The 26,218-nt window shown below is 35.8% G+C and overlaps 1 protein-coding gene across 3 annotated transcripts; it reads right to left on the bottom strand.

The window, feature by feature from the left end:
• Nucleotides 1-2,682: 2,682 nt before the first annotated feature.
• LOC133308682 (auxin response factor 17) lies at nucleotides 2,683-7,133 on the bottom strand. Of its 3 annotated transcripts, none has more exons than XM_061509350.1 (4): nucleotides 5,921-7,133; nucleotides 4,313-5,070; nucleotides 3,222-3,308; nucleotides 2,683-3,092 (listed from the first exon to the last, which is right to left on the bottom strand). In XM_061509350.1, exons 1-2 carry the CDS (start codon nucleotides 6,971-6,973, stop codon nucleotides 4,354-4,356), a joined length of 1,770 nt encoding a protein of 589 aa, XP_061365334.1. In that variant the 5' UTR covers nucleotides 6,974-7,133; the 3' UTR covers nucleotides 2,683-3,092; nucleotides 3,222-3,308; nucleotides 4,313-4,353. The 3 variants fall into 3 exon arrangements, with proteins under 3 accessions (XP_061365334.1, XP_061365331.1, XP_061365333.1); XM_061509347.1 differs by having other exon boundaries at nucleotides 4,369-5,070; XM_061509349.1 differs by having other exon boundaries at nucleotides 3,222-5,070.
• Between the last annotated feature and the right edge of the window lie 19,085 nt (nucleotides 7,134-26,218).

The following is a 26,218-nucleotide window of genomic DNA, read 5'->3' as shown; positions in this document are numbered from 1 at the left end:
TTAATACAATCTCGTTTCTTTCTTAATCTTTTAAAATCTGACAGACAGTTGGGAAGGCTGGGAAAATAATCTTTTCAACCTTGCTTCTAGCAAACCGCCACAAGCTGACCTTAAACTCAAAGTGAGGGAGATTGTGGAGGCAACCACTGGAGACTAGAATTGGAGCTACCTCTCATGTTTCCTTGATAATGCAACTCTAACTAGGTTGGGAAATATTGCTCCCCTTGTGGACAATAATGCTCTACTGATTGTCTGAGGTGGACGAGGAATAGTCCTAGTAAATCTATTGTTAGACATGCTTACTGCCATCTCACTCAAACTAACTCCAACACTGATAAACTTTGGTCCTCTATCTGGCAATGGAAAGGACCTTATATGATTGCAGTGTTCCTTTGGATGGCCTGTTTGAATAAACTTCCTGTTAGAAACACAACTTGTCATTGGAGTGGAGGTGATCAATTCTGTCCTTCTTGCCAGAAAGCCCCTGAAACAATTATTCACACTTTTAGGGACTGTAGTGTTGTTAGAAAGATATGGGAGGTTTGGTTTGCTGGAATTGTCCCCTATAATTTTTTTTTTCCCTAAATGGAGAGGCTTGGTTCAAGCTCAATATTTTTAAATCATTCTCCAGCCATTTCCGGAAATCTTGGAAAGAGGTTTTTTATGTGACTTGTTGGTTTTTGTGGAAATGGAGAAATTCTACCATTCATAAGGAGAATTTCTCTACTCCCCAGGATCCCAATCACCATATTCTTATGTACCTGGTTGACATGAAGAAGAGCAGGGAAGCTTTTCCTTTAAATGCCAATATTGACCAGTCTAGCTCTTCTTATTGTCCAGGTCTCAGCTCTCATCAATTTAGATACAGGTTTTTTTGTAGATGGAGCTTACAGTTCATCCAACAACAAAGGGGCTTGTGGTGGTTTTATTGTTTCTATATCAGGAGAGTGGATGGGTGGTTTTACTTTCAATATTGGCTCTTGTATGGCATTGGAAGCAGAACTGTGGGGTTTATTTCAAGGTATTCAACTTGCTTTAAATCTAAAGTGCTCTGATCTTTGGATAGGCTGTGATTCAAAGGATGCTCTGATGTGCTTAGAGACCCTTTCTCCTCACTGTGGATACTCTTCTCTTCTAAACCGTATCAAAAGTGATGGCTAATTGATTGGAAACTTTCATCCGGAATACGTACCCATAGAGCTAAATGCTTGTGCAAATGAACTTGCCAAACTTGGCTTTTCACAGAAACCCGAAGAACTGTTGTTCTTCTCTTCTCCCCCTTCTAGTATTTTTTCTTTTTGGAATGTAACTAGAACTAAGATTATAATGGAGCATGTTGTATCTGACATGCAGCATCTTATTTTGTGATTTTGATTTTTGTTCTTTGGGCTTTGCCCTCCCTATTATCAAAAATAAAATAAAATCCGATCCTCATGAAACATAATAAAACATATGAGTTGCCCTATTAGATAGTACACCAATAAAAATATTTTTCACATTCCATATTGGTCTCTGGGGTGGTTCTGCTCTCAATTTTACAATATATGTTACTTAATTGTAAAACCTGATAAGAATGATGACCAAAATTATGTTGGTAAACATTATTTGCACTGGTTATTGATTTCAAATGCTTCTGCCACTTGCGCGTTCACTAGGGAAGACATCAGCAAGAAAGGGAAAAAAAATAGGTATAAATATTGATCGCAGTGGAAGAGAGAAAGGAGAGGAGGAGAAAGGATGTCGGAGGAGATTGGGAGAAAGAAAGGAGAAAAAAAGATTTATTTTATTTTGCAAATATGGACCGTTGGATTAAATTATAATCGAACAATATTGGAAGGGATAGACAATGGTAGGCAAAATAAAAATAGACAGAATAACATATCCCTTTGTATATATACAATGTATACAATGAGGCATGAACAACCGTAATTTGGTGGGAGAATCTAACTGGCAGGGTTACTCCGAAATGATTAATATGGATGTTGAGTTTATATCACGCTTATAATATTAAGAAATATAGAGACTAAACTAAAAATAAGTTTTACATATAAAAATAAAATATTACATTTTTATTCGTGTCATAGTTATATTAAATTTTATTGTCGTTTACCAAAACTATACTGTTCTCAGAGCATTATATCATTAATAAATGACGGAAGGGTTTTAAAAATAATTATACATGTGAAGTAAATTAAATTTTTGGCCTAATAAAGCTAACATAGTATTATCATTATGTATGATAATAAAAAAAAAATATTTAAAGACTTGTCAAATTTTATTACCAAAACAAAAGACTTGTCAAATTTATTGCCAAAACAGATCCCACTCGCTCATTCAACTCGTCATCACGTATGAAGAATTGGATTAGGATTCCAAACCGCCAACTCATTTAAACACACCCAAGGCGTGTCAAAACAAATTGAATCCGCCACTTTCAAAACTTTGCTCCTGTTGAAACGACAGGGGTTGCTATGGGAAAAAAGTTGGGACGCATTAATCGAATATACTAAAGCCCAATATAGCAAATCAAAACTAGAAGTGCAAGATGCATTGTCGATGCATTACTCGCAAATATTTTCCACTAGAAAGGAAAATTATCCCAGCAATTCTGTTTACGTTACTTTCTATAGCACTCCACACAAATATTAATTATTGTGGAAGACCCCCTTTATGGTAACCAATAACAGCGCAGAAATTATGTGAAAAATAAGATACAAAATTTGAGACCACAAAATATGCATAAATCCTACCACGGCACAGTCAAATGTTCCACGGATCAAGATACTTCCTTAGAAGTTAGAACTAGCCTTTGGTTCCTGGTTATTTGGATTGAAGACCACCCGTGGTGTGGTTCTTCGGTAAAAAATTTGAATTGGGTAGGTCTTCAATCCAGTTCTCAAGATCCAAAACGGGGAAAAAAGAGATAATAAAACTAGTACTTAGAAATATTAAAAAACAGATATTATCATCGTACACCCTAGCAAACATTACGAAGTTAGTTTCGTTGTTCCAAGTTTCAACAAGACAAACAAAAGAAAACCGGCATACTGCAAGGTCAGTAGGGTAGTCAGCTTCCTGCCTGCGTAAAGTCCCTGCATGAAAGGTAACCAAAGTTCAGAAAAAAGTTAATTGAAACACGAATTCCAGCCACATAGACATTAAACCAAACAACAAATCAAGATAAACAGTATAAAGCTGTTCAATAATACAAATACACTCACTTGGGAGGCGAGAATTACAAATTCCCGATTTAACCATTGAATTTCATGCTATGAGAAGCTGCACCTTTTTTCCTCCGCAACAAAGTACTGAACAATCAAAATAAGCATGAGTTTAATGTATTGCTTATGCTAGTTTCAAAAGGGGCAAATCCTACTCAACAACCAAAAATTTCAGCCGTACACTAGTTTTGGCTGTGAGATGCATTATTCTCAAACATGATTTAGACAAGACAATGTTCTACATTGATTAAACTTATACTCAACTCAGACAGTAAGCAAACATGTAGACAAGTCACCTCCCAGCAATAATGTAATAACATCTGATTATCTAAGTTAAATATGATGTGATGCCATAATCTAAATAAGATGAAATTCTCATTGTGGTTTTCCACTTTAATGTATTGCAAATAAAGCATGAATGACTTTGGCTCTGTACATTTGGCCAGAATTTCTTAACAACCCCGTAATAAGCTAAAGGTATAACAGAAGTTATAATTGAAGTCATGTACAAAAAAAATTATAATTGAAGTCAATAAAAACCACCAGAAATAGAAGCATCATAAATATAACACACACTTATTGGGGGAAAACTCAATCTATGTTATCAATTAATCAATTACTTAGAACATAATAGAATCAAATTTACCTAGCTCTTGGTCAGAACAATGCCTCAAAAAAAAATTGTATATTCAAATAAGATTATAGACAGAGCAATAAATGCCATTGATTTATAACACAATCCCTTTTTTCAGAACAAAATTTGTCAATAAAGCATCAATAGCTGGTTCTGTAATCTGATTCGTTTCTAGGTGAGAAATTCAGTTCACTCAAAAATAAGCATACCTGTACAGCTATTAATCAATTACTTAGAACATAATAGAATCAAATTTACCTAGCTCTTGGTCAGAACAATGCCTCAAAAAAAAAAATTGTATATTCAAATAAGATTATAGACAGAGCAATAAATGCCATTGATTTATAACACAATCCATCTTTTCAGAACAAAATTTGTCAATAAAGCATCAATAGCTGGTTCTGTAATCTGATTCGTTTCTAGGTGAGAAATTCAGTTCACTCAAAAATAAGCATACCTGTACAGCTACTTATATGCATGACATAGACATAACTACTTTCACAAATAACATGCCTCGACTGTCGAGGCTCTTTGGCATTGATCATCAAGCCTGTCAAGCAATTTTGAGTAAGTCAAAGAATCATCCAGTGGGTTGTCAATGCCTTCAGTTTCATTGCATCCCTTACTGCTATCATCTTCTGTGCAACCAGTACCATGCGAACCACTTTCAACAGGCTGTTCTGCATGAATGACTGCACCAAATAGCTGAAATGAAACAGAGCCAGATTTTGTTGAGTTGCAGCTGTGGTTCCTAACAAATTCCGTGCCAAAGGAATGCAAACTACTGTGTTGGCTATCTGGTGACAAGTCATCAGATTGAAAACTGCCAACATTTAGATCTGTTGACAAACTTTTCAGCCTTGGCACTGTGTTGTTCCCAAAGGAATTACCCATACACAGACGAGAGTTATCAACTGAAAAGTTGGGAAAATTTGATGCAGAAAATAGATCATGCCTGGCTCCCTGCATGCCCGCAGGAAAAGTACCATAACTCAACAATGTTTGATTCAAGTGTCTCATTGTTGAATTAGTGAATCCTGTCATAGAAAAGGGGTCTCCCTCTCCATCAGTTAACACCACGGGACCCTGAGCAGCTCTAAACTTTTTAGTTGGGGGGAATGGTGTATGAAGTGGAGGTGTGGCGGCAACAAGTTCAACCTGCCAAGGGCTGACCCACTTTGCATTCTGCAACACTTCAGGTTCGTCCCATGTAACCTGTGATGTTAAGATAAAAAACCACAGAAGGCCAATAACAATAACAGTCAGTTTGAGTTAGATGATAATTTCTTAAGTACAACTTCAATGAAAAAAGTTTCTTTCAATGAAAATAATGTTTTGTCACAACAGACATAATACTAAGCCTCAGACTTCAGAAAATAAAGGAGAGCAATAGATCCCCCGAGTATTTCCCCTACATAAATAAATGCTAACACAGATGGACTCACAGAGAGAGAATCCCAGTAACGTGCTGAGGACTTGACATGGCAAGTATAGTCAAGATTGGGTATAAATTTCAGTCCACAACAACAACAACTGAGCCTTATCCCACTATGTGGGGCCACCTAAATGGATCAAATGACATCATTAGGCTCTTATCAAACTAGGTTTGGGCCTTTCAGCATCAGTAGTGTTTTTATAACCTAAGAGTACTTATGTTCATTAAAATGTTAATGGGAAACATAATTCTTGTGAAAATGAGAGTTTATTGAGACTCCATAACAGACGAAAAAGCATATCCTAGTCCGAATCATGCCAAAACAATGGCCAAGCAAATGTAGAATTTTAGCCAGATAGTTCTTGGTGGTTGATCAAAAACTCTGAGGCCCCACCCCCACGCATCCTATTGTTTCTTTCTTTATAAAGTCAGCTGAAGTAAGACTCAGTGTGATTCCTCACACATAAGATTTACCATCTCCACCACCAGTATCTGATTTTGAATCTCAGAGGTCAATATCGGAAATCAAAAGCAGAATTTAATCCAACGAAGAGAAATTAATAATCTGGCCAAAATACTTATAAAATATAACGCACACAATAAACATACAAAACAAAAGTGCAGGGATACCTGAAGCATACGCCAAGGAGAACCTCGCCAATGGCCATTATCAGGAACAGATACCGAAGACACAGTACCCTGAAACCAGGTCATCCTGGATGAATCATCTGTCTCCATAGCCATTTTGACTCTCATTCCAGGAGTCCACACAACACTCATTGCTTCGTCCACAATCTCAGCCTTCACCACAAAATCAGACCAGCCAGTCCTCGGATAATACACGACCTCAAACGGCAAGTTTTGTGCTGCCAATTCAGCTGCCTCCGCAACCGCCTTCGCCGACAGCTTCCCCTTCCCGTTCCTCGAAAACCCGTCTTTCTTTACTTCCTCTTCCTGAGGCTTCTCTTCAGCCCTATTTCTCACCCCGCCAACCTGAAAAGACCATCTGGCACCATCGCAGGAAGAGAATCGCGTGGCACGGCGAATCCCGACGAACATCTCCTTCCTGGGGTTCTTCATGAAAACCACAGAATCGCCGGCAACCAGCTTCTTGCTGTTGACAAACTTGCTCCAGCCAGTAGTGAGCAAGTGCCGCCGCGGCGTGCCGCGGTAAATGTGGCGGAACTCCCACGCGACGCCGTGGACGTCGGTGACGGAGAGATTCTGCACCGGCGGATCGGCGTCGAAGTCGAGCGGCGGGAAGATGGAATCAGCGCAGAACCTCGGTACAGAAAATCCGCCGCCGTTATTGGCGTCAGAAGGAGTAAGAATCTTGGCAAACGAGACGACCTTGTCGTCATCGTCGGAGGGAGGAGGAGGAGGAAGTAGGCGTGGAGGAGCGACGGAGTAATCAGTGAGGGGGTGGAGGAGGAGCTTAGCGAAAACCTCATCGGTGATTGAATCGGCGAGGAATTGGACGGCGGAGATACGGCAGAGAATGAAAGGCCTAGAGAGGAGTAAAGGAGAAAGGTTGTTAGGAGGTGAAGAAGCCTGGTCGATATGACCCTGAGGGAAGTAGTAAACCCTAGAATGGAGTGTGGGGATTTGAACGGAAGCGCCGGCGCATGCTCGCCAGATTTTGGGGTCGAGACGGCGAGGCTGCGGCGGTAGTTGGCCAGTCATGGTTGAGAGAGTGACACAGAGATTTCGAATTCGTTACGGAAAGAGTGAATGAGGGTTTGATTAGGGCTTTTAAACATAAGGAGAAATGTGCAATCCAAGGACAGTTTGTGTTATAGTGTGTATGCGTGAGTGTGAGTGTGTGTGTTTGCGTTTGTTTGTTAGAGAGTGTGCGTGAGAATGAGCGATAGAGAAAGATAAAGTTTGTTATATATAAAGTTTGTTGTGTCCGATTGAATCGAACCAAGACCTCAGTCATAGAGAGAGAAAGAGAAAAGAGAAGAGAGAGAGAGAGACGCACTGGGGTCGGAGAACTGCCACCGAAGCAAGTGCAGCAGACTAGAGAATTAATTCCCCTCATACAATTACGGTTTTACCCATGACCCTTTAACTCCGTCCGAATTTAATTCCCACTCGCTATTACATTGCATCACATCCCTTCGATATACTTGCTCTTCGTAATCCAAAACTATTCCTTTTTTAAGAACTATTATAAAACATAATTATTGTAATTGTCAAAAGATATATCTTAATTATTACCATCGCTTTATCTTTAATATGGTACATTTATCAAAGATGCAAGTAATGGACGCGTTCATTTAGAGTAAGTATTTGATTCTATACGTTTTTCTTTCCTTTTTAACATGATGCGTTTTAAAAAGTAAAGTATCATCTACAATAAACGAGCTTATACTTTAATGTGGATGTTTCACCAATCGCCGTCTCTTATTTGAGAGTTGGTATTCTCATTAGTAATTGTTCAAATATAAATCAATAACGTATATATAAAATATTATCAAAAATTGTTGTTAGTACTTTGAATTGAACTGTTAATTACGACATAAAATAAGTGACGTACTCTGGTTTGTATAACAATTAACAAATATGTAGTGCATGTTGAATGGAGCATGATCTAGTGTGTACATTTTCCGTTTTGAATAACGAAAATATGATCTCAACCAAAATGTCAATGTCGGGGTGGTGTCGTTTGGTGTGTGTAGTACTTGTATTGTCCATCTATGCACGCTTTGTACTCTCTCTCTCTCTGTGTTTGATGATGAAAACAGTGGGGTACTGGCACAGTGCCACCATTGAAAGAAATGATTGTTTGTGTGCAACGCATAGGATAATTGTTCTGTTAATTGTCCGTTGTAGGACTACTGAAAATGCGGCAAGGTGTAAGGCATAACTATAATTTACTTCAACAAATTTCTCTCCGTCTAGTTAGTTCTCTCTTGAGGTTTTTTTATGTAGTGGGAAAAAAAACTCAACAAATTCCGCAAAATGTGCAATTACCAAACTGCTATAAAGATCATTCAACTTTTCAAAAGCTAGAACTTAAAAGATTATATCAATACTGCCAATTTGTTTTAGGAGAAAGGTTATATTTATCATATTTTTTCTTATAATTAATTTTTAATTTTTATCAATTTGACTGTTATAATTTTTTGAACATTAATTAATAAATTATAATCATTAGATTAATCAATGATTAAGATTTAATATAGGAGGTTGTAAATTTAATCTCCTCTTTTTTTAGTTATTTAAATTCAAATTACGATAATCAATGATAAAAATAGACAGAATCACGTAAGAAAAAATAAGTCATCACGAGTAAATTTCTTAAAGAAAAAGCAAAGAAAATGCTAGAGAAAAAGGTAGGAACCTGACAAAAAAATTAATCACTATCTTAGAGTATTTTCTTTCAAAGTCTTCTTTTAAAATGATTTCATTTAGTTTTAATTTCTTAAAATCATAATATTGAAGACAGAAATAAAGTTATTACAATTTTTAAAATATTACATTACAAGATGTGAACCTTTTTATATGTTTATCTTAAACGAAGTGATAATATCAGTTCAAAAAATCGTTTTTATCTTCTCCTCTCCTTATAAAAAGAAAATTAGAGCATGTTTAGCACTTTTTTTAAACTAGAAGTTTTGTTTAAGCTAAAATAAAAAATAAAGCTAAAAATTGTTTAAGAAGTATATAAAATTATTTTTAGAATTTTGAAGGAAAGGAGATGAAATGATTTGTTATTAGAATAAATTCTTAAAGCAAATAATAAAATTTATAATAACAAATTTAGGAAAAGCGTAAAATTAAAAAATAAATATGAGAACTCTAAAAAACTAACATATATAAAAAAAAAACAGTGTTTAAAAACCCGGCCCGGCCATCGACCCGGCAGAGGTCAGGGGTCACAGGGTCACTACGCTGACCTGGTTTTATATATTAAAAAAATATAAATATATATATCCTATATGAAAATATTAAAAAACAAATCACCAATCATCAAAGATTCAAAATATCTTTAACATAATTCACCAATTATAACCACAAGTCAATATTACACAACCTAATTAAAGTATCAAGATACCAAAGTACAAAACTCATATTCTAATGATACCAAATTATCAAGATACCACAAGTCTAGGTCGTTTGGAGAGAACAGAACGATTAGATTTAGGTTTGCAAGCATTTTTTATTTTTATTTTTTAATAAAATGACGTTGTTTCATGGAATTTTCTTTATAAAAAAAAACATGCAATGACTCCCTTTGACCCCTCTGACCCGGAAGTCACTGAAATTCGGCCGAATTTTGGGAGTCGGAGGGGTCGATGTGCATATAGGGTCCAACTTGTGATCCCAACCATCAGAGGGGAGGGGTCAGGGTTGACCCGAGGGGTGAGGTGGGGTTTTAAAACACTGGAAAAAAACTCGTCCAAGCAATTTTTAGCTCTTGTTTTTCTTAATTATAAAAAAAATAACTTGTTTTATTATAAGATTTTTTGTCAAATTATAATTGACTAAACTTCTGCATATAAGAAGAAGAGAGGCTAAATATAAGAGCTTCCAAATATAATTTTTATAAATGCTCTTATCATAAAAGAAAATATAATGAATAAAATAAGAAAAAAATTGGAAGTTTCGAGAAGCAGCTTTTTTAAAACCTTTTACTGAGTTCTTATCTTTTTTCAATTATTCTCTTATTTTAAATTTGTATCTATAAATTTTATTTTGTCTTAATAACAAATCATATGATCTCCTCTTCCCCTCCAAAATGTTGAGTACTAGCAAAAAAGAATAAATAAAGGGATTATATTTTCTTATGCAATAGGAGATAACATATCCCATGTTACACTCACAAACTTATGCGGGTCCCATTGAATAGGAAAAGCGGGAAAAAAATTAAAGTGGGCCCCACATCTTTTTGAGTGTGTAGAAGAAATTCGTTGTCTCCTATCACATGAGGCTAATATTTTTCATAAATAAAATACAATTTATTCATTTTTAGATCTATTTTTTTGGTTAGAATATTTAGGCTTTTTGACCATTTTGTCCCTCATTAATTAATTAATAACCATTTTGCCTCTCACCCAAAACTATCCATCAATCTGCCCATCTTTAATCGATTAACTTGAAGATTTAATCGGTTAAATGGTCAAAAAACAGGAATAACGTTGACACGAAATTTAATCGATTAAAAATTCATCTTAATCGATTAAATTTCTAGACATTTAATCGATTAAATGTATTATTTAATCGATTAAATTGCGACAGAATCGTTTTTAAACTCCCTCCATTTGGCAGAGGGGGTTATTTCAAACCCTAATCGATTAAGGTTCTTCACCCAAACCCCAAATCTGAACCTCCTCTAGAAGTTGTTCCCCATGCGTGTGGATTGCGCGATAAAAATGATTACCTCGTGAAACAGAAAGGCTAGGTAATGTTTTGTAATTTTCATGTTACTTTGATTTGATTTTTATTTTTATTTTTGTACTCATGTTATTGATATTGTATCAATGAAAGAAAGCATGAAGATAAGATTTTTGTTGGTTTTACTGGTCTCTTGAGTTATTGATATTGTTTCATGTTTTGTGACAAGATGTAGCTTATGGATTTGTAATTTAGGGTCAGGCTATGGTTCCAATTTATAAACATTAGAGATTCGTAGATTTTCTTCCTTTTCATGATTTTGATTTTTTTTAAAGCACTAACAACATAATTTATTTATCAGAATTAGAGAGTTTCAACTAAAATAGGACTAAAATATTCTTGTCCATTTATTTTCTATGGTTGTGAGTGTTTCACTTAGCTTTCTTGTCTTATGTTTCCACTTTCCAGAAATAGTAAAAATATTTTTCTACAAGTCAAAAACTACTTTTTAAGTTGTATATAGTAATTGACAATTTAGTATACATGAAAATGGAATAACTCTGTAATTGGTTGTTATTGGTTGTTGATAAATTATTTTGTCATTGTAGATTTTCTGTTATAATGGTCGGCCGCAGAAGAGCAAGCAATGCCGAAGGTGAGAGACGCACGAAGCAACGACAAGACCGGCCTTCTTCCTCAAGTCCACAAGACGAAGAGCCTGATAACGTCGACCTCCCATTTGGATACCTGTTTGAGGATGACCCCTCGGTTCACGTTGCATTTGTACGTGACTATGTCAAAAGACACTTATGTCCTCCAAAATCATTGGATACAACATTCTTTATGACGGTGGGATTTCAGATTGTGGCGGTGTTGGAGGCAGCACATCTGAGGGTGTTGGCTGAGATGCTATGTTTGTATTCAGTGGTGATGGTGAGGGCCTTCTACCATAACCCCAGCTATGTACAGGGTGAGTTGAGGTCGAGGGTCTGCGATGTGGACATCATCATAACAGCTCTGGTATGATTGGAGATACTAGGCTATGACTTTGATGCTTCGCCCACTATGGAGTATGACGCAGATAGCGGTGTATCACTTCCTGGATATGCCCGAGGTGATGCTGTGGAGGAGGCCAGGAGGCCTGATATTAGACGTGGGCGGACCATTCATTACACGGTGGGGTTGCCTAGTGTCGATGCCCGTATAATACACTATGTCATCATTCACATACTATTTCCGCGAACTTTCAATCATTCCAGGGTGCTGGAACATGACATTCCTATCATGTGGGCTATCCGACATGGTGTACTGGTGAACTAGAGGCACTATGTCTGTTGGATGATGTTTAAAGCCAAACATAAGGGTGCACTTCCATTCTCCTGTCTGGTACAAAGGATATTGGTTCACTTTGGTGTTCCCATGGACACTGAGCAGCTTTAGAGGCCCACAGGCTATATTGCCAAGTTCGTAAAGCGTCTACTGAAGCAGTGCAAGATCTCCAAGAACAGGGCGGGTGTGTGGCAATTCTCAGGTACGGTTGAGGTTGAGCTTCCTAATGTTGCCCCAGATGCACACATGGTTGAGCCCGAGGTGGAGGATGATGACGACGACGATGATTAGGCTGACTTGCAGGATACAGCTGAGCCTGAGGGTGAATTTTCGTTGCGTGATGTCATGAAGGGCATAAATGCTACACTGAAGAAGATAGGAAATATGGTGCTTAAACAAAAAAAAATGGAGGAAGAGTCACATCCAAAAAGGGAATGAAAGGTTTAGACACATACGGGGAAGGTTCAAGGGTGTGGAAGATAGGCTTGCTTATCTGGAGCTTACACGAGGAGAGGAGGTTGAGGAGGCAGCAGGGGAGGGGGCTCATGTGTCAGATGAAGAGGACGAGGAGACGGAGTCCGACGAAGATGAGGATTAGATTTAGGGTTTAGTTTTTAGTTCATCTGTTTATGGTTTATTTTATGTATTTCTTTTATTTCTCGAACTATTTGATGTAATGAAGTTACTGTTTCGTTTATGGATTTATGTCGCTTTATTATGCTTTCGATGTAATGAACTTGATTAAAACTTTTAATCGATTAAACCATTACAGGTTAATTGATTAAAACTTTGCATTTGGCACCCAATTCTGTTTTCCACGGATTTTTTTCACTTAATTGAGACTCTACACTCATGAACTAAGGTAGTGTGACTTGGGGAACATAATTTGTGACACAAAAAAGCAACATGCACGTTCAATTCGTAAAACGATTGTGTATTGTATCAAAACGTTGGTTTAGGCATACCAAGACATAATTTAACCATTTTAAAAACCTATTAGTGATTGTTCTGAGTTGTTATGGACGATTGTGACCTGTTGTATTATTATTTGGCCTGTGATGATAAATTTAGCACAAAAGTTCCATTTACGGCATTTGTGAAACATTGAAAAGGGCATAGATCCACCCTTCCTTACATCAAGTTCATTACATCGAAAGCAACATAAATCCATAAACGAAACAGTAACTTCATTACATCAAATAGTTCAAGAAATATTGGAAATACATGAAATAAACCATAAACACATGAACCCCCCTCCCTTGCTGCCTCCTTAACCTCCTGTCCTCGTGCATAAGTGAATGCAAAAGACAATTCAAGTCTGTCTAATCCTCATAGGGCATGTACGTTTATTGTGACCAATTTGTTTGCACAAGCTACATCTACTCTGACTGCTTGTGGGTTGAGACTCAACGCAATCCATCTCATTCTGTATCCTTAAAGACTTTGGTCTTCCTTGTGCACGGACCAAAGATGCATTTGGGATAATGGTTGGGCCATCAATTTGTGGAATCAGCAACTCATTTCCCATTGGATACCAATGTGCAGCATAGACCTTGTCAATTTGTGAAATTGAGAACACAGGGTCAACATAATCATAGTGGTTCAACTTTTCTACCTTGCACACCACTAAGACGTGACTGCAAGGAAATCTTCTAGCTGTGAACCATCCACATTGACATTTGCGATTGAGCAATTCCACCTTTATTATGTCATCGGCATCATGCGTAGATTGATTATAGTCATCCTCAACTTCAAACAACTGCAAGTCCTTATCAAAAACCCGCACACGGAGACTCACTATTAACTTATCATTTTTTTGTATGTAATCCTCAACCTTTTTTGCAATTCTCCAACCTTTTGCCAATGCTCTTTGGATCTTTTCATGTCTCTTGACGAAATACTCAACAAGTCTACTTTGAGTCATCTTGACCAATGTCGTTATAGGCAAATTACGTGCACCCCTTAGGACCTTATTGACACACTCAGATAAATTAGTCGCCATGTGACCAAACCTACGGCCCTCTTCATCATAAGACCTGCACCATTTCTCTTTGGGAATCTGATCTATTCATGAAGCTACTTGTGGGTTATTTTCGACAAATTTCTAAAATTTGATATCAAATTAAATCTTCGAACTCAGATACCTTGAAAATCATGAAAATTGCATGAGTTAGATACAAATTTGCATTAGATACAATATGTACATATTCAAGAAATTGTGTACCTAGTTTGATAAGGGTTTTCTTTAATTCCACATCCCTAAACTTAGTGTTAAAGTTGCTTCCGATGTGACGTAGACAAAACACGTGATACGCAAATGGAGGCTGCCAACCGGCATGATCTTTTACAGCCCTTATGATGCTGAGGTGACGATCGGATATTAGACAAATTCCATGCCTATGTGTCACATAAAAACGCACGAGGCTAAGAAATCATGACCAATCTTCCAATCTCTCACCCGAAGGAACAATAGCAAAGGCAATAGGCAGAATGTATCCATCTCCATCTTGTGACGTAGCAATCAAAAGGGTTCCTTTGTATTTCCCATACAAATGCGTGCCATCAATTTGGATTATGGGTTTACAATATTTGAAAGCCTCAATGCACTGGTGAAAGGTCAAAATACCATGTGAAAGACAGCCTTATCGGTGTAAACTCGACGTTCATCAAAATATTGACCCGTATCAATCTTGAACACAAAATCCACATTAACCTGCGTCATGTATGTTAGCCAACCAGGCAAGAATGCATATGATTTATCCCAGTCACTAAATAACTTCACAATGGCCTTCATTTTAGCCTTCCTGTAAGTTATGTTGTATCCATACAAACATTGTACCCTCTCTTGAATAAGAACTGTCTTTAAAGATGGATCTTCTTTTAACATACCTATAAAGAAAGAAAAAACTTGAAGTCAACACTGTCAATAAAAACATTTCATTAAATAACATAAACATAACATATGTAACCATCCATCGCATAATACATACTCATAATGTCTGCACAGATAACATCAGAATCCAGCTGTCTATGATCCTGGGTAAGACCTTGGTTTAGGCAGGTGTGTTTTTTACCCCATTTACTGACCACACAAGTATTTCCATTTTTCGGCAACAATGCCCTCACATATCAGGGACAACCATCATTATGGTGTCGACACTTCATCACAAATCTATGCTAATCACTTTTTGCCACTACGGCAGTACGATGAGCTTTCATACAATATAATTTGGCTGCATGTTGCATTTCAAATTTGCTACGAAACTCTTGATACAGATATAATGGATCCCCTAATTGCCAACCACCGTGCAAGTCACCATCACCATACAATATCTCCATCTTATCCTTAGGGTAAGCCCAATTAATGAAGGAATAATGTGGGCTTTCGTTCCAAAATGGCTCGATCTTAAAACCTACATCAAAATTTAAACTTTTTCGTCAGTACCAATGATAACACAAAGATGAAATATTAAATTAAAACTTTGATTTACTATCTTACCACTGCTAACAGGGTCAACACGAAGTGGTGGCATCACGTGGGAACTCAGGTTTCCTGAGTTTGTGTCAGCGTTAAAATCACCCTCTACGTCAGTATATGAGGTGTCACCTAACGGAATAACACTCTCACGTTCATTGTCCTCACCATTGTCCATATCCTCCTCGTGCTCATCCTCATATATTTCCCTCAGTGTTATCTGACTTATGACAGGTGCAGGTGCAGATAAATCGACGACTCTGTCTTCTTGACCAAAAATTTGTTCACTTCTTGTATGCATGGGTGCAGATAAAGATTGACCACAATCTATTTCAGCATATATCTCAATAAAATTTTGAAATTTTCGGTCAACAATTGCATCTACGACACATTCCACATCTTCATCATCACATATATCGTTACCAATGTAGTATATAGCATCCTTACCAACTGTAGACTCTACCCTAGCCATCATCCGCTGAACGCATTGGTTGCCTTGCATCCCCAATTTTTGGTGAATTCTCCCCTTCAGCTCATTGTATGTAGTGCCCCGTTTGATTTTCAACATTTTTGTTTTTCCTTCAAATTGAACACCATTAAGGCCTTCATAATGTTTTCCATCATACTAGATCATCGTAACATACATGTTTGGACTTGTGCTCATCTTTCACACGAATTTGGGAGTAGGGTTCAGATTTTGGGGGTTTGGATTCGAATTTTGGGGGCAACAAATGAATATATAAGTGCAATGACAATGATTTTACAATATCAAGGCTTTAGAGATGCTGGGATGAAATAGAATCGTGATTGCAAGGATTACAGATGACAAACAAGAGAGATATTGGTTTACAAAACGATAATATTTGAAATGAGACCGAGAAAGGGGAAAATATAGGGTTTCTCGCGACATTTAATCGATTAAATATTATTTCTTAATTGATTAAATGTCCCAAAATGTAGTCGATTAAGAGAAATTTTTAATCGATTAAATTTCGGGTCAACGTTATTCCTGTATTTTGACTGTTTAACCAATTAAATCTCCAAGTTAATCGATTAAAGAAGGGCAGGTTGGTGGATAGTTTTGGGTGAGAGGCAAAATGATTATTAATTAATTAATGAGGGGCAAAAGGATCAACAAGCCAGAATATGTATCTTTAAAACATTTGTCTTTTATTTCTTATCTTATATCTTCGCTAGAAAAAACTTGTATAACGACAAAATTGCTATGGAATTTTCGTCCCTAATTTCATCCTCGCAATTATTATTTTTCACAGATTCCCTCGCAAGTGAGGTTTGTGACGAAATTTGCTATGACAATCGAATTAGCCACGAATTTTGCGAGGAAAATTTTATTAAAATTCCGTCGCTACTAGTAGTTTGTGTTTATCTAAGTAATAGATGTTTCTATCCACACAAAAAGAAAAAAGTAAATTTTCTAATATTTTTTATTGTAATTTCAATTAAATACAAAATTTATCAAATTTATTTTACCAAAAAAACTTATTTCTAGCTTAAGATTTAAAGTAGCTTTTAAGCTGAAAAATTTATACAAACACAAATAGCTTTTAATATTTTTTTTTAAAAAATTTATTTTTAATTTTAACTTTAAAAAATATGCCAAACAGATTTTTCATATTTGTCAAAAATAAAATATTAAAATTGTTTATATTCAAATTATAGAATATAAAGATAATTTTTATTCCACGAGATTTATTTAATTTATTGACTTTCTTACAGCACTTGTAACTGAATGCAAGGATTATCATTGTTTAATGTATTATTGTATTAAAATAAATAAATTCTTATAACAATTATCATAGTTAAACTTGTTTTTAATAATAAGGTAAAAATACATATGATTAAATGATTTCGTTATGATGCATCATTGTAAAATTATTTTACACTATTATTTAATTATGTATTATTAAATCATTAGAAAAGATTTGACTATTTTAATAAATATATTATAATGAAGCTATCCTAAGATGTTGATAAATATATAAAGATTTTTGACTCCGGTGTAAGAATAAGAAGTCTTATTCAACATCTCAACCATTAATTTTCGTGCATCAAACAGTTATAAGTAATGGATATGATATAATAAATTATAACAGTCGGATGCATAAAAATCAATGGTTGAGATAGAGAGTGAGATTCTTATTTTTAGACTAGAGTTAAAAGATATATATATATATATATACACTCTTAACAAGTCTCATAGCTTCTAAAAGCAACAAACTAGGATAAGTTATAAGCATAAGAGATAAGAGATATGATTCTTGACTTACAAGTAACATCATCTATAAATAATGGGTCAAGATTCTCAGGTACACACTTCTATCCCCTACTCTCTTAGTTGTCATTGTGCACACACCCCACATCTTTGGCTTTGAGCTTCACCACCATGCACAATGACTTGTCACCCTTTGCAATGTCTCATCCATATACCATCGCGAGTATAATACCTGTGTGCATTCGGTGTATTAACTCAGTTATGGTCATTTCCATGTAGTTAATTTTAAAATAAAGAAAAAAGTTATCTTCACATATAATATTCACTTTTCTCTTTTCTTACTATCAAGTTTCATCACTTTCAATTTCATTCCTTCTCTTAGTAGAGTTTTCTCTAAATTTTTTGAATATCCTTTACTCCTTGATTTCTCTAAATTTTGAAACAATGACTAAAGATTCTCCGAGCCTCTATTCAAATGGAAAATATTACCATGCAAACGGAAAAAGTAATAGTAAAATATTATTTACACAACAATTATTCATAAACATTTCCTTGGAATTTTGCTTTTAAACTCAACAACTTCACATGGTTTTTGCATTATATGTTCCAAGAGGGCCATGAGCATGATCAATAAAAGACAATTAAATAAAACACAAAATAAGGCACTTCACATGCAATAATTCATACCATAAATTATTTTCACTTAAAATTATTATTATTATTATTATTATTTTAGGATTTTACATTTATCCCCTCTAAAAAAATTTGTCGTCAAAATTTAATTTTTACTAGCTATAGTAGCTCAAGGAATCTTTGTTTAATTTCCTCTTCTCGTTTCCAAGTGACTTCTATTAGTCAACCTTTCCCAAATAACTTTTACTAGAGGAATTATCTTATTTCTTAGTGTTTGGACACTGTGATCAAAAATTTGTGTTGATTTTATTTTATATGCCAAATCCTATTTTAATTGAATTGATTCCTTATTATAATATTAAAAATTCAAAAAAAATATTTTATGAGTTGCGACACATGAAATACGTCATGAAGATTTGACAATAGGGTGGAAGGACAATCTGTTAGGTAACAAGTTCTATCTTTTTCGTCATTGCACATCTAGTTTTCTACCTTTTTTCAATATATATATATATATATATATATATATATATATATATTAAGATAGGTGATCAGACCAATACAAAATGAGTCTAATCAGATACAATTGAGTTTAATCCAAATTGGAGAAGTATGATGTTGTTGCTTGCAAGTACATATATTCCGATGTTTCTAGCAGGATAATATCCTTAGTTGGAGATGATGTGCTTCCCATAAGATGATTTGATTGGAACTGAAGGGTGAGTACTTATAATGCACTACAATACTTAAATCAGTATTTAAGTGAATAAATGTTGTATGTATGACAATGATGATTTTACCTGCGTATTTGTATACATCCTATTTCCTATGCATTTCTTACTAATAAAGGTTTCTTTGAGCGTGATCTCAAAGATAAATAGGATATGAAGAATGGAGGTTACAACTATTGGTAAATTATTATCACTAATTTTACTATAATTCTTCAACCAAGTTGATAATTTGTCATGACTTTAGAATAAGGAGAGTTTTTCCTCACTCAAACTTTGTTCTCAGCAATTCTATATACATATAAACTGAAATATAAATTTAACTATATCATTTTTTTAGTGTAAATAGTCAAGGGCGGACCTACATGGGGGGCGTGTATGGGCGGTCGCCCCCCTCTAAAATCTGGAAAAAAATGTCTACATCCCTAAAAAAATACATAGTATATTTCATTTTTATAACTGGTGGGTTACTTTAACAAAACTAGTATTGTGTGCCCTTTGGATCTAAAATGAGTTGCATTGATTTTGTTAGAATATATTAAATATGATTAGATATAATTATGCTGATTAGTCTGTAATTATGTTGATTGTATTAGTCTGTTATTATGATGATTGTAATTAGGTCTGGGCCTTTCACTTAAAGCCTATTAGAGTCTCTATATATTGTAACTCTCTGAATTAGATCAATACACACAGAATATTATTTCAAATATTCCTCTCTTCTCTCTCACTCTCTCGTTATTTAACATGTTATCAAGAGCCTAAGGAACTTTGAATTTTTTTTTTTCCGGTGAACCCGCTGTTCATTGTGGTTTAATTTTTTTTTTCGAGAGCTGTCTCTTTGTCAGTTTCCGGACGCTTCTCTCTCCGCATACAACTTCTGACTAGTCTAGAACCACTGTTTCCGGCGATCCACATACCGTCGTGCTCGTCTCAGCCGCGCGGTTCCAACGCCACCGGTCCCGTCTGATTTCAAGTTCATACGCGCCCTCACGCGCGCGTGACAGTTTGGCACTCTCGACCACTCTCCTTCACTCCGACGGCGCGTGGAGGCTCCTCTCCGGCTGTGGCTGGTTGCGATCTTCTTGTCTCCTTGCGTAGGTTCTGGATCTGGTCTTGTTTTGGTGTTTGGACCTCTTTTTGCATTGACGTACAGATTCCTCTTCTACCGGTTAGTTATGAGATCTGTCCTTTCTGATTTTTTTTTTGTTTTTGATTATGGATCCTCTGTCTCCAATGTTTCTGTTTCTGGGACTCCGGCTGAACAAAAGTCGGAGAAGCAAACATCAGGCCCACCTACTGCATCCATTGCACCCTCTGGTAATTCTTTTGCTGGCATCTCTCAGTTGCACTCTATAGGCCCTTGGACTCTTGATTCTGGGGCTTCTGATCACATTTCTGGTGATAAGTCCTTATTCATTTCCCTTTGTACTACTGGTTCTTTTCCCACTATTACTATGACCAATGGGTCTCTGGTCCAATCAATGGGGATTGGCACGGTTCTTCTTTTACCCAATTTATCTCTGGATCATGTTCTATATGTGCTCGATTCTCTTTTTAACTTACTTTCTGTTAGTCGTTTGACCAAATCCATTGACTGTGTTGTTTCTTTTACTAAAACCTCTGTCATCTTTCAGGATCGAAGTTCGGGGAATGAGATTATCAAAGGATGTGAGTCTCAGGGCCTCTATCAACTAGTTCCCTTTTCTTCAGCCTGCTCCACTGTGGATTCTCCTCTTACTATCCATGTTCGTCTAGGCCATCCTAGTCTTGCAAAGCTTCAGAAGATGGTTCCCCATTTATCGTCTCTTTTTACTTTAAATTGTGAGTTTTGTCAGTTTGGGAAACATACTCGTAGTACGTTTTCGAGTCGTCTTAGTCGACAAGCTGTTTCTCCTTTTTCTGTGGTCCACTATGATATTTGGGGACCAAGTCATCATTCTTCTACTTTGGGTTTTAAGTACTTTGTTACTTTTATTGATGATTATTCCAGATGCACTTGGTTATTTTTAATGAAAAATCGATCTGAGTTGTTTTCTATTTTTCAGTTATTTTATAATGAAATAAAAACTCAATTTGGTATTCCTATTCGTACTTTTCGTAGTGATAATGCATGTGAGTACTTATCTCATCAATTTCAACAATTCTTTTCATCTCATGGCATTCTTCATCAAACATCTTGCCCTCATACACCTAAAAAATATGGTGTAGCTGAGCGCAAGAATCGCCATCTGGTTGAAACCACTCATGCCTTGTTAATTTATGGCAATGTTCCATACGCATTCTGGGGTGATGCTATACTTACTACATGCTATCTCATTAATCGCATGCCATCATCTGTTCTCAATCATAAGGTACCTCACTCTATTTTATTTTCCCATCAAGCTTTATATCCTTTAACTCCACATGTGTTTGGTTCTACGTGTTTTGTTCATCATCTTGGTCCAGGTTTGGATAAATTAGCTCCCAAGTCTCATAAATGTGTTTTTCTGGGTTATCCTCGGTCTCAGAAGGGTTACCGTTGCTACTCTCCCACTTTATGTCGATACTTTATCTCGGCGGATGTTTCCTTTTTTGAATCAGTTCCTTTTTTTGGATCCTCTACTACTCCTGTGGATACTGATTCTGTACAGTCATCCCTCTCAGGTGACCTTCTTTAACTTCCGTCTTTACCCGTCCATGTTTCTGACTCTCCTTCTATCACCTCTTCTGCTGATGAGATCGAGCATAGTTCGTCAGATGTCTCTGCGGACTCACATTCAACTGCATCTCCTCCCACGGCTTCGGTTCCACCTTCGGATAGTGACCTTTCGTAAGGGTACTCGTGATACTCGTCCTCCGTCCAGGTATACAGTTAATATTAGTTATCATCGTCTTTCTCCATCATACTTTGCTTGCCTTTCCTCTTTGTCCTCTGTATCTATTCCTAAGACTATAGGTGATGCACTTTCACATTCGGGATGGAGACAAGCTATGATTGATGAAATGAGTGCTCTTCATCATAATGGCACGTGGGATATGGTGCCTCTTCCTTCTGGAAAATATGTGGTTGATGGCAGATGGATTTATGCTGTTAAGGTTGGACCTGATGGTCAAGTGGATCGTCTTAAAGCTCGCTTGGTGGCGAAGGGTTTCACTCAAGTCTTTGGCTTGGATTTTATTGATACTTTTTCTACTGTGGCGAAAATGTCTACTGTTCGCCTTTTTATTGCCATGGCTGCTATTCGCCATTGGCCTCTCTACCAACTGGATATTAAGAATGCTTTTCTTCATGGTGATCTAGAGGAAGAAAATTATATGGAGCAACCTCCTGGATTTGTTGCTCAGGGGGAGTCAGGTCTTGTTTGTCGTCTCTGTAAGTCTCTCTATGGCCTCAAACAATCTCCACGAGCTTGGTTTGGTAAATTTAGCAGTGTTGTTCAACTTTTTGGCATGACTCGGAGTGAAGCTGATCATTCTCTCTTTTATCGTCATTCTGCTTCTGGATCTATTTATCTGGTGGTATATGTGGATGATATTGTCATTACAGGCAGTGATCGGCATGGGATCACTCGATTGAAACAACATTTATGTCATCATTTTCAGACTAAGGATCTTAGGAAACTTCGATACTTCTTGGTAATTGAGGTGGCCCAATCTAAAACTGGTGTTGTGATATCTCAGAGAAAATATGCTATGGATATCCTTGAAGAAACTGCTCTGTTGAATTCAAAGTCTGTTGATACTCCTATGGATCCAAGTATCAAGCTTCTACCAAATCAGGGGGAGCCCTTTTCAGATCCTGAACAGTATAAAAGATTGGTTGGAAAATTGAACTACCTCACAGTCACTCGGCCTGATATTTCCTTTGCAGTGAGTGTTGTCAGTCAATTTCTCAATTCTCCATGTCAAGAACATTGGAATGCAGTCATTCATATTCTTAAGTACATCAAGGCATCTCCAGGAAAAGGCCTTGAATATGAAGATAAAGGTCATGATAAAGTTGTTGGGTACTGTGATGCTGATTGGGCTGGTTGTCCAGCTGATAGGAGATCTACTTCTGGGTATTGTGTCTTTGTTGGAGGCGACTTGATTTCCTGGAAAAGTAAGAAACAAAGCGTGGTTTCCAGATCAAGTGCTGAAGCAGAATACCGCTCCATGGCGACTACTACTTGCGAGCTCATCTGGCTTAAACAGCTTCTCAGAGAGCTTAAGTTTGGAGACACTGGACAGACAACTCTTATTTGTGATAATCAATCAGCTATGCACATTTTATCAAATCCAGTGTTTCATGAAAGAACCAAGCATATAGAAATAGATTGTCACTTTATTCGATAAAAGATTCTTGCTGGTGAAATTAAAACTAGTTTTGTACCCTCTAATAAGCAATTAGCTGATGTGTTTACAAAATCTTTGAGGGGTCCTCGAATAGAGTTTATATGTAACAAGCTTGGTGCTTATGACCTATACGCTCCAGCTTGAGGTGGTGTATCCCAATGTTCTTTACATGGTATCAGAGCCTCGCCGCCCCCCACTTTCTCTTGTGGACTTTCTTAGCACAGATAGGCTGGGCCTGTTGCATCTTCCACTCTTCAAGCCCAATGGGCTCTCGTGTGAGGGGGCGTGTTGAGATATATAGTCCCACATTGGTTGTATGTGCAACCAATGTGGCCTTTATAAGGCCTTGAGCACTCCCACCCTTTGAGCTAGCTTTTGGGATGGTGTATCCCAAGGTTCTTTACAGATTTCATCTTGTTGATGATCGGTACAGTCTTTTTGTTCAAAGTTTTCGACTTCACTTTTTGAGTCTCCTTCTTTTGCTTCCTTTGATACCCAAAATCTGTTAGCACGAGAAAGAAGTTTGATACCCATTTTTCTGTTGTGAGTATTTTCACTTTCTCTTTGTAAAGTTTTGATCTTTTTGTAGTTTCATGTTGTTAGAATGCTCAAAAACCAACAGAAAGTGAAAGAAAAAAATGGGTATAAAATAATTATAGTTTGCAATAATTTTTGGAATTTATTTGTTTAGCTTTATGGTGCTTGATAATTGAAGTATATGGGTATGTAGTGATGTGGACATCATGGAACTTTATGATGTTAGTTTTAGGTGCTCGCCTAATTTGGATTCTACGAGCTTTTCCCTCTTTTTGGATTTATTTTAGTTATGTGATTATATTTGTTATTAAAATTACTTAATGGGTGAATCTCTTGAGACCGCTGTACATGTTTTTTGGTTTAAGATTGTGATTCTCCTACTTTTCATTGTTGACATGACACATGGCAATGAAGTAATTTATGTTAAATTCGTCAATTTAGTATACTTATTAAATTATATTTTATTTAAAATTCTATAAATTGAATTTGTTAAATTTTTGTCCCTCTTCATATAATTTTTTGGGTCCGCCACTGGTTATATACCAACCTCATAATGCACGTCTCTTTGTAGGGGGAAAACCCATATTCATAAAAAAGGAGAACAAGAAAGAAAGGAATTCATCTTCGCCCCGCTTGCATATAATTTGAAAATTGACCTGTGGAGTCAAGATGAGATTTTTCCACTGGCTGTACTTATGAGACCAAGACCATCATGGGCCATGGCTTAAATTCACGAAGGGAATGTCATTGGTAGTTTCCAACTGCTTAGAGAGAAACACGCCGGAACCCACGTATTAAAAAAAAAAAAATTAACGTTTATATTAGATAATTTATCTATATTTATTTCTAAAACGATGTCATTTTGAATTAAAAAATTATAATAAGAAAGAAGACTATTATAATCCTGAAATAAATTGTAATTATAGAAATACCTTGATTTTCACTCCAAAACGATATCATTTTGAACCCAATGTAAATAACTTATCTATATTGACGGTAGAAAAAACGAACCCTAAAAAAAAAATTAGTTAATTGTTTTTTTTCTTTTCTTTAAAATAGATCCATTCTGGAAACCTAATAAACTGTTGACTACCTTGTTTATTGGCAAACTCTTTACGTTTCTTTATTTTCTCTCTACTTGGAGATGCTGAGATAGAAGTCAGAAACTATTACAAATGACATGAAGAAAATTATTAAATTAGTTAAGTAAAATACAGCTATCTGATTTTTTTAACTAATGTATATCCTCACCTTTAATAGTTAGTTATTCATATTTATTTAGTTTATGAGTTGAATTTAGGTTGATTCGCGATAGTGAATTTATGCAATTTTAAAAAATGTTTAAATACTTATATGTCGTTGTTATACTTAAAAATATAACAAAATGTTTCTTCTTTATTTTCTATTGAGGGTAATTCTCCGAGTTATTGATAATTTTTTTTTCATGTTGTATAATTATAAATTGTTTCGAATACATGCAGTTAATGGAAGGAGTCCCTAACTTAAAAAAAACAGCTAATTCAAAAACTACTTTGAGAATAAATTCTTTGAACTTACTTTTAATTTAGCATGATTTTTGTAATATAACAGTGGTACTGAGATCCGAATCTATAATCTTATACAAACTATTCAAATCCCTAATTACTATATTAATGGCTTATTTAGCCCAAAATTTGTTACTAATAATTAATGGATAAGATATTGTGACAACCAAATAATATTACTACCACATTTTAATCGTTGATTTCCGTCAATCAACGGTTATCATTTCAAAGACGCTTACCAAAAAATAAAAATAAATAATAATCAAAGACCAGTGAGATCTTTAGCTGATCTTACACGAGCATTAAACGTTTCAAAAATAAATGTTACGAATAAAAAAGCACGAGTGTCAACTTAATTATATTTACTTTTATGAAAAAATATACGATGCCATTATCATTATTCCCAACTATTTATATATTAATTTCACAAACTAAATTGAAAATAATAAAACAAGAAAAGAAAATTATAGTTTAAACAAAGACTAGAAGAATATTTCACCAAGGATTTTCCAAAACAGGTAACAGAAAGGTGCACCAAAATGGTCATGCGATGAAGACGAAGACAAATCTAAATTTGGATTAACATTTGCGGTGCACCCGTTCCTTTGAAGTGATGATAATGTATTTTTTACTAGAACATTGGATTCTGCGCAAATTTTTAGAATCCAATTATGTAAAATTATATTAACATTACATTGATTTTGGTGCTATGGGTGTACCTTACATTCCTCCTTGAAGAATTAATCTTAGAAATTTATATTTCATCTAGATTCAGTGTATTTTATTAATGAA

This window comes from Gastrolobium bilobum, unplaced genomic scaffold, assembly GCF_033153095.1.
Source record: "Gastrolobium bilobum isolate Gb01-03AN ecotype WA unplaced genomic scaffold, APGP_CSIRO_Gbil_v1 utg2170, whole genome shotgun sequence".
NCBI classification, from domain to species: domain Eukaryota; kingdom Viridiplantae; phylum Streptophyta; class Magnoliopsida; order Fabales; family Fabaceae; genus Gastrolobium; species Gastrolobium bilobum.
Note: the sequence above shows the minus strand (reverse complement) of the source record. Positions and strands in the feature narration are given on the sequence as shown.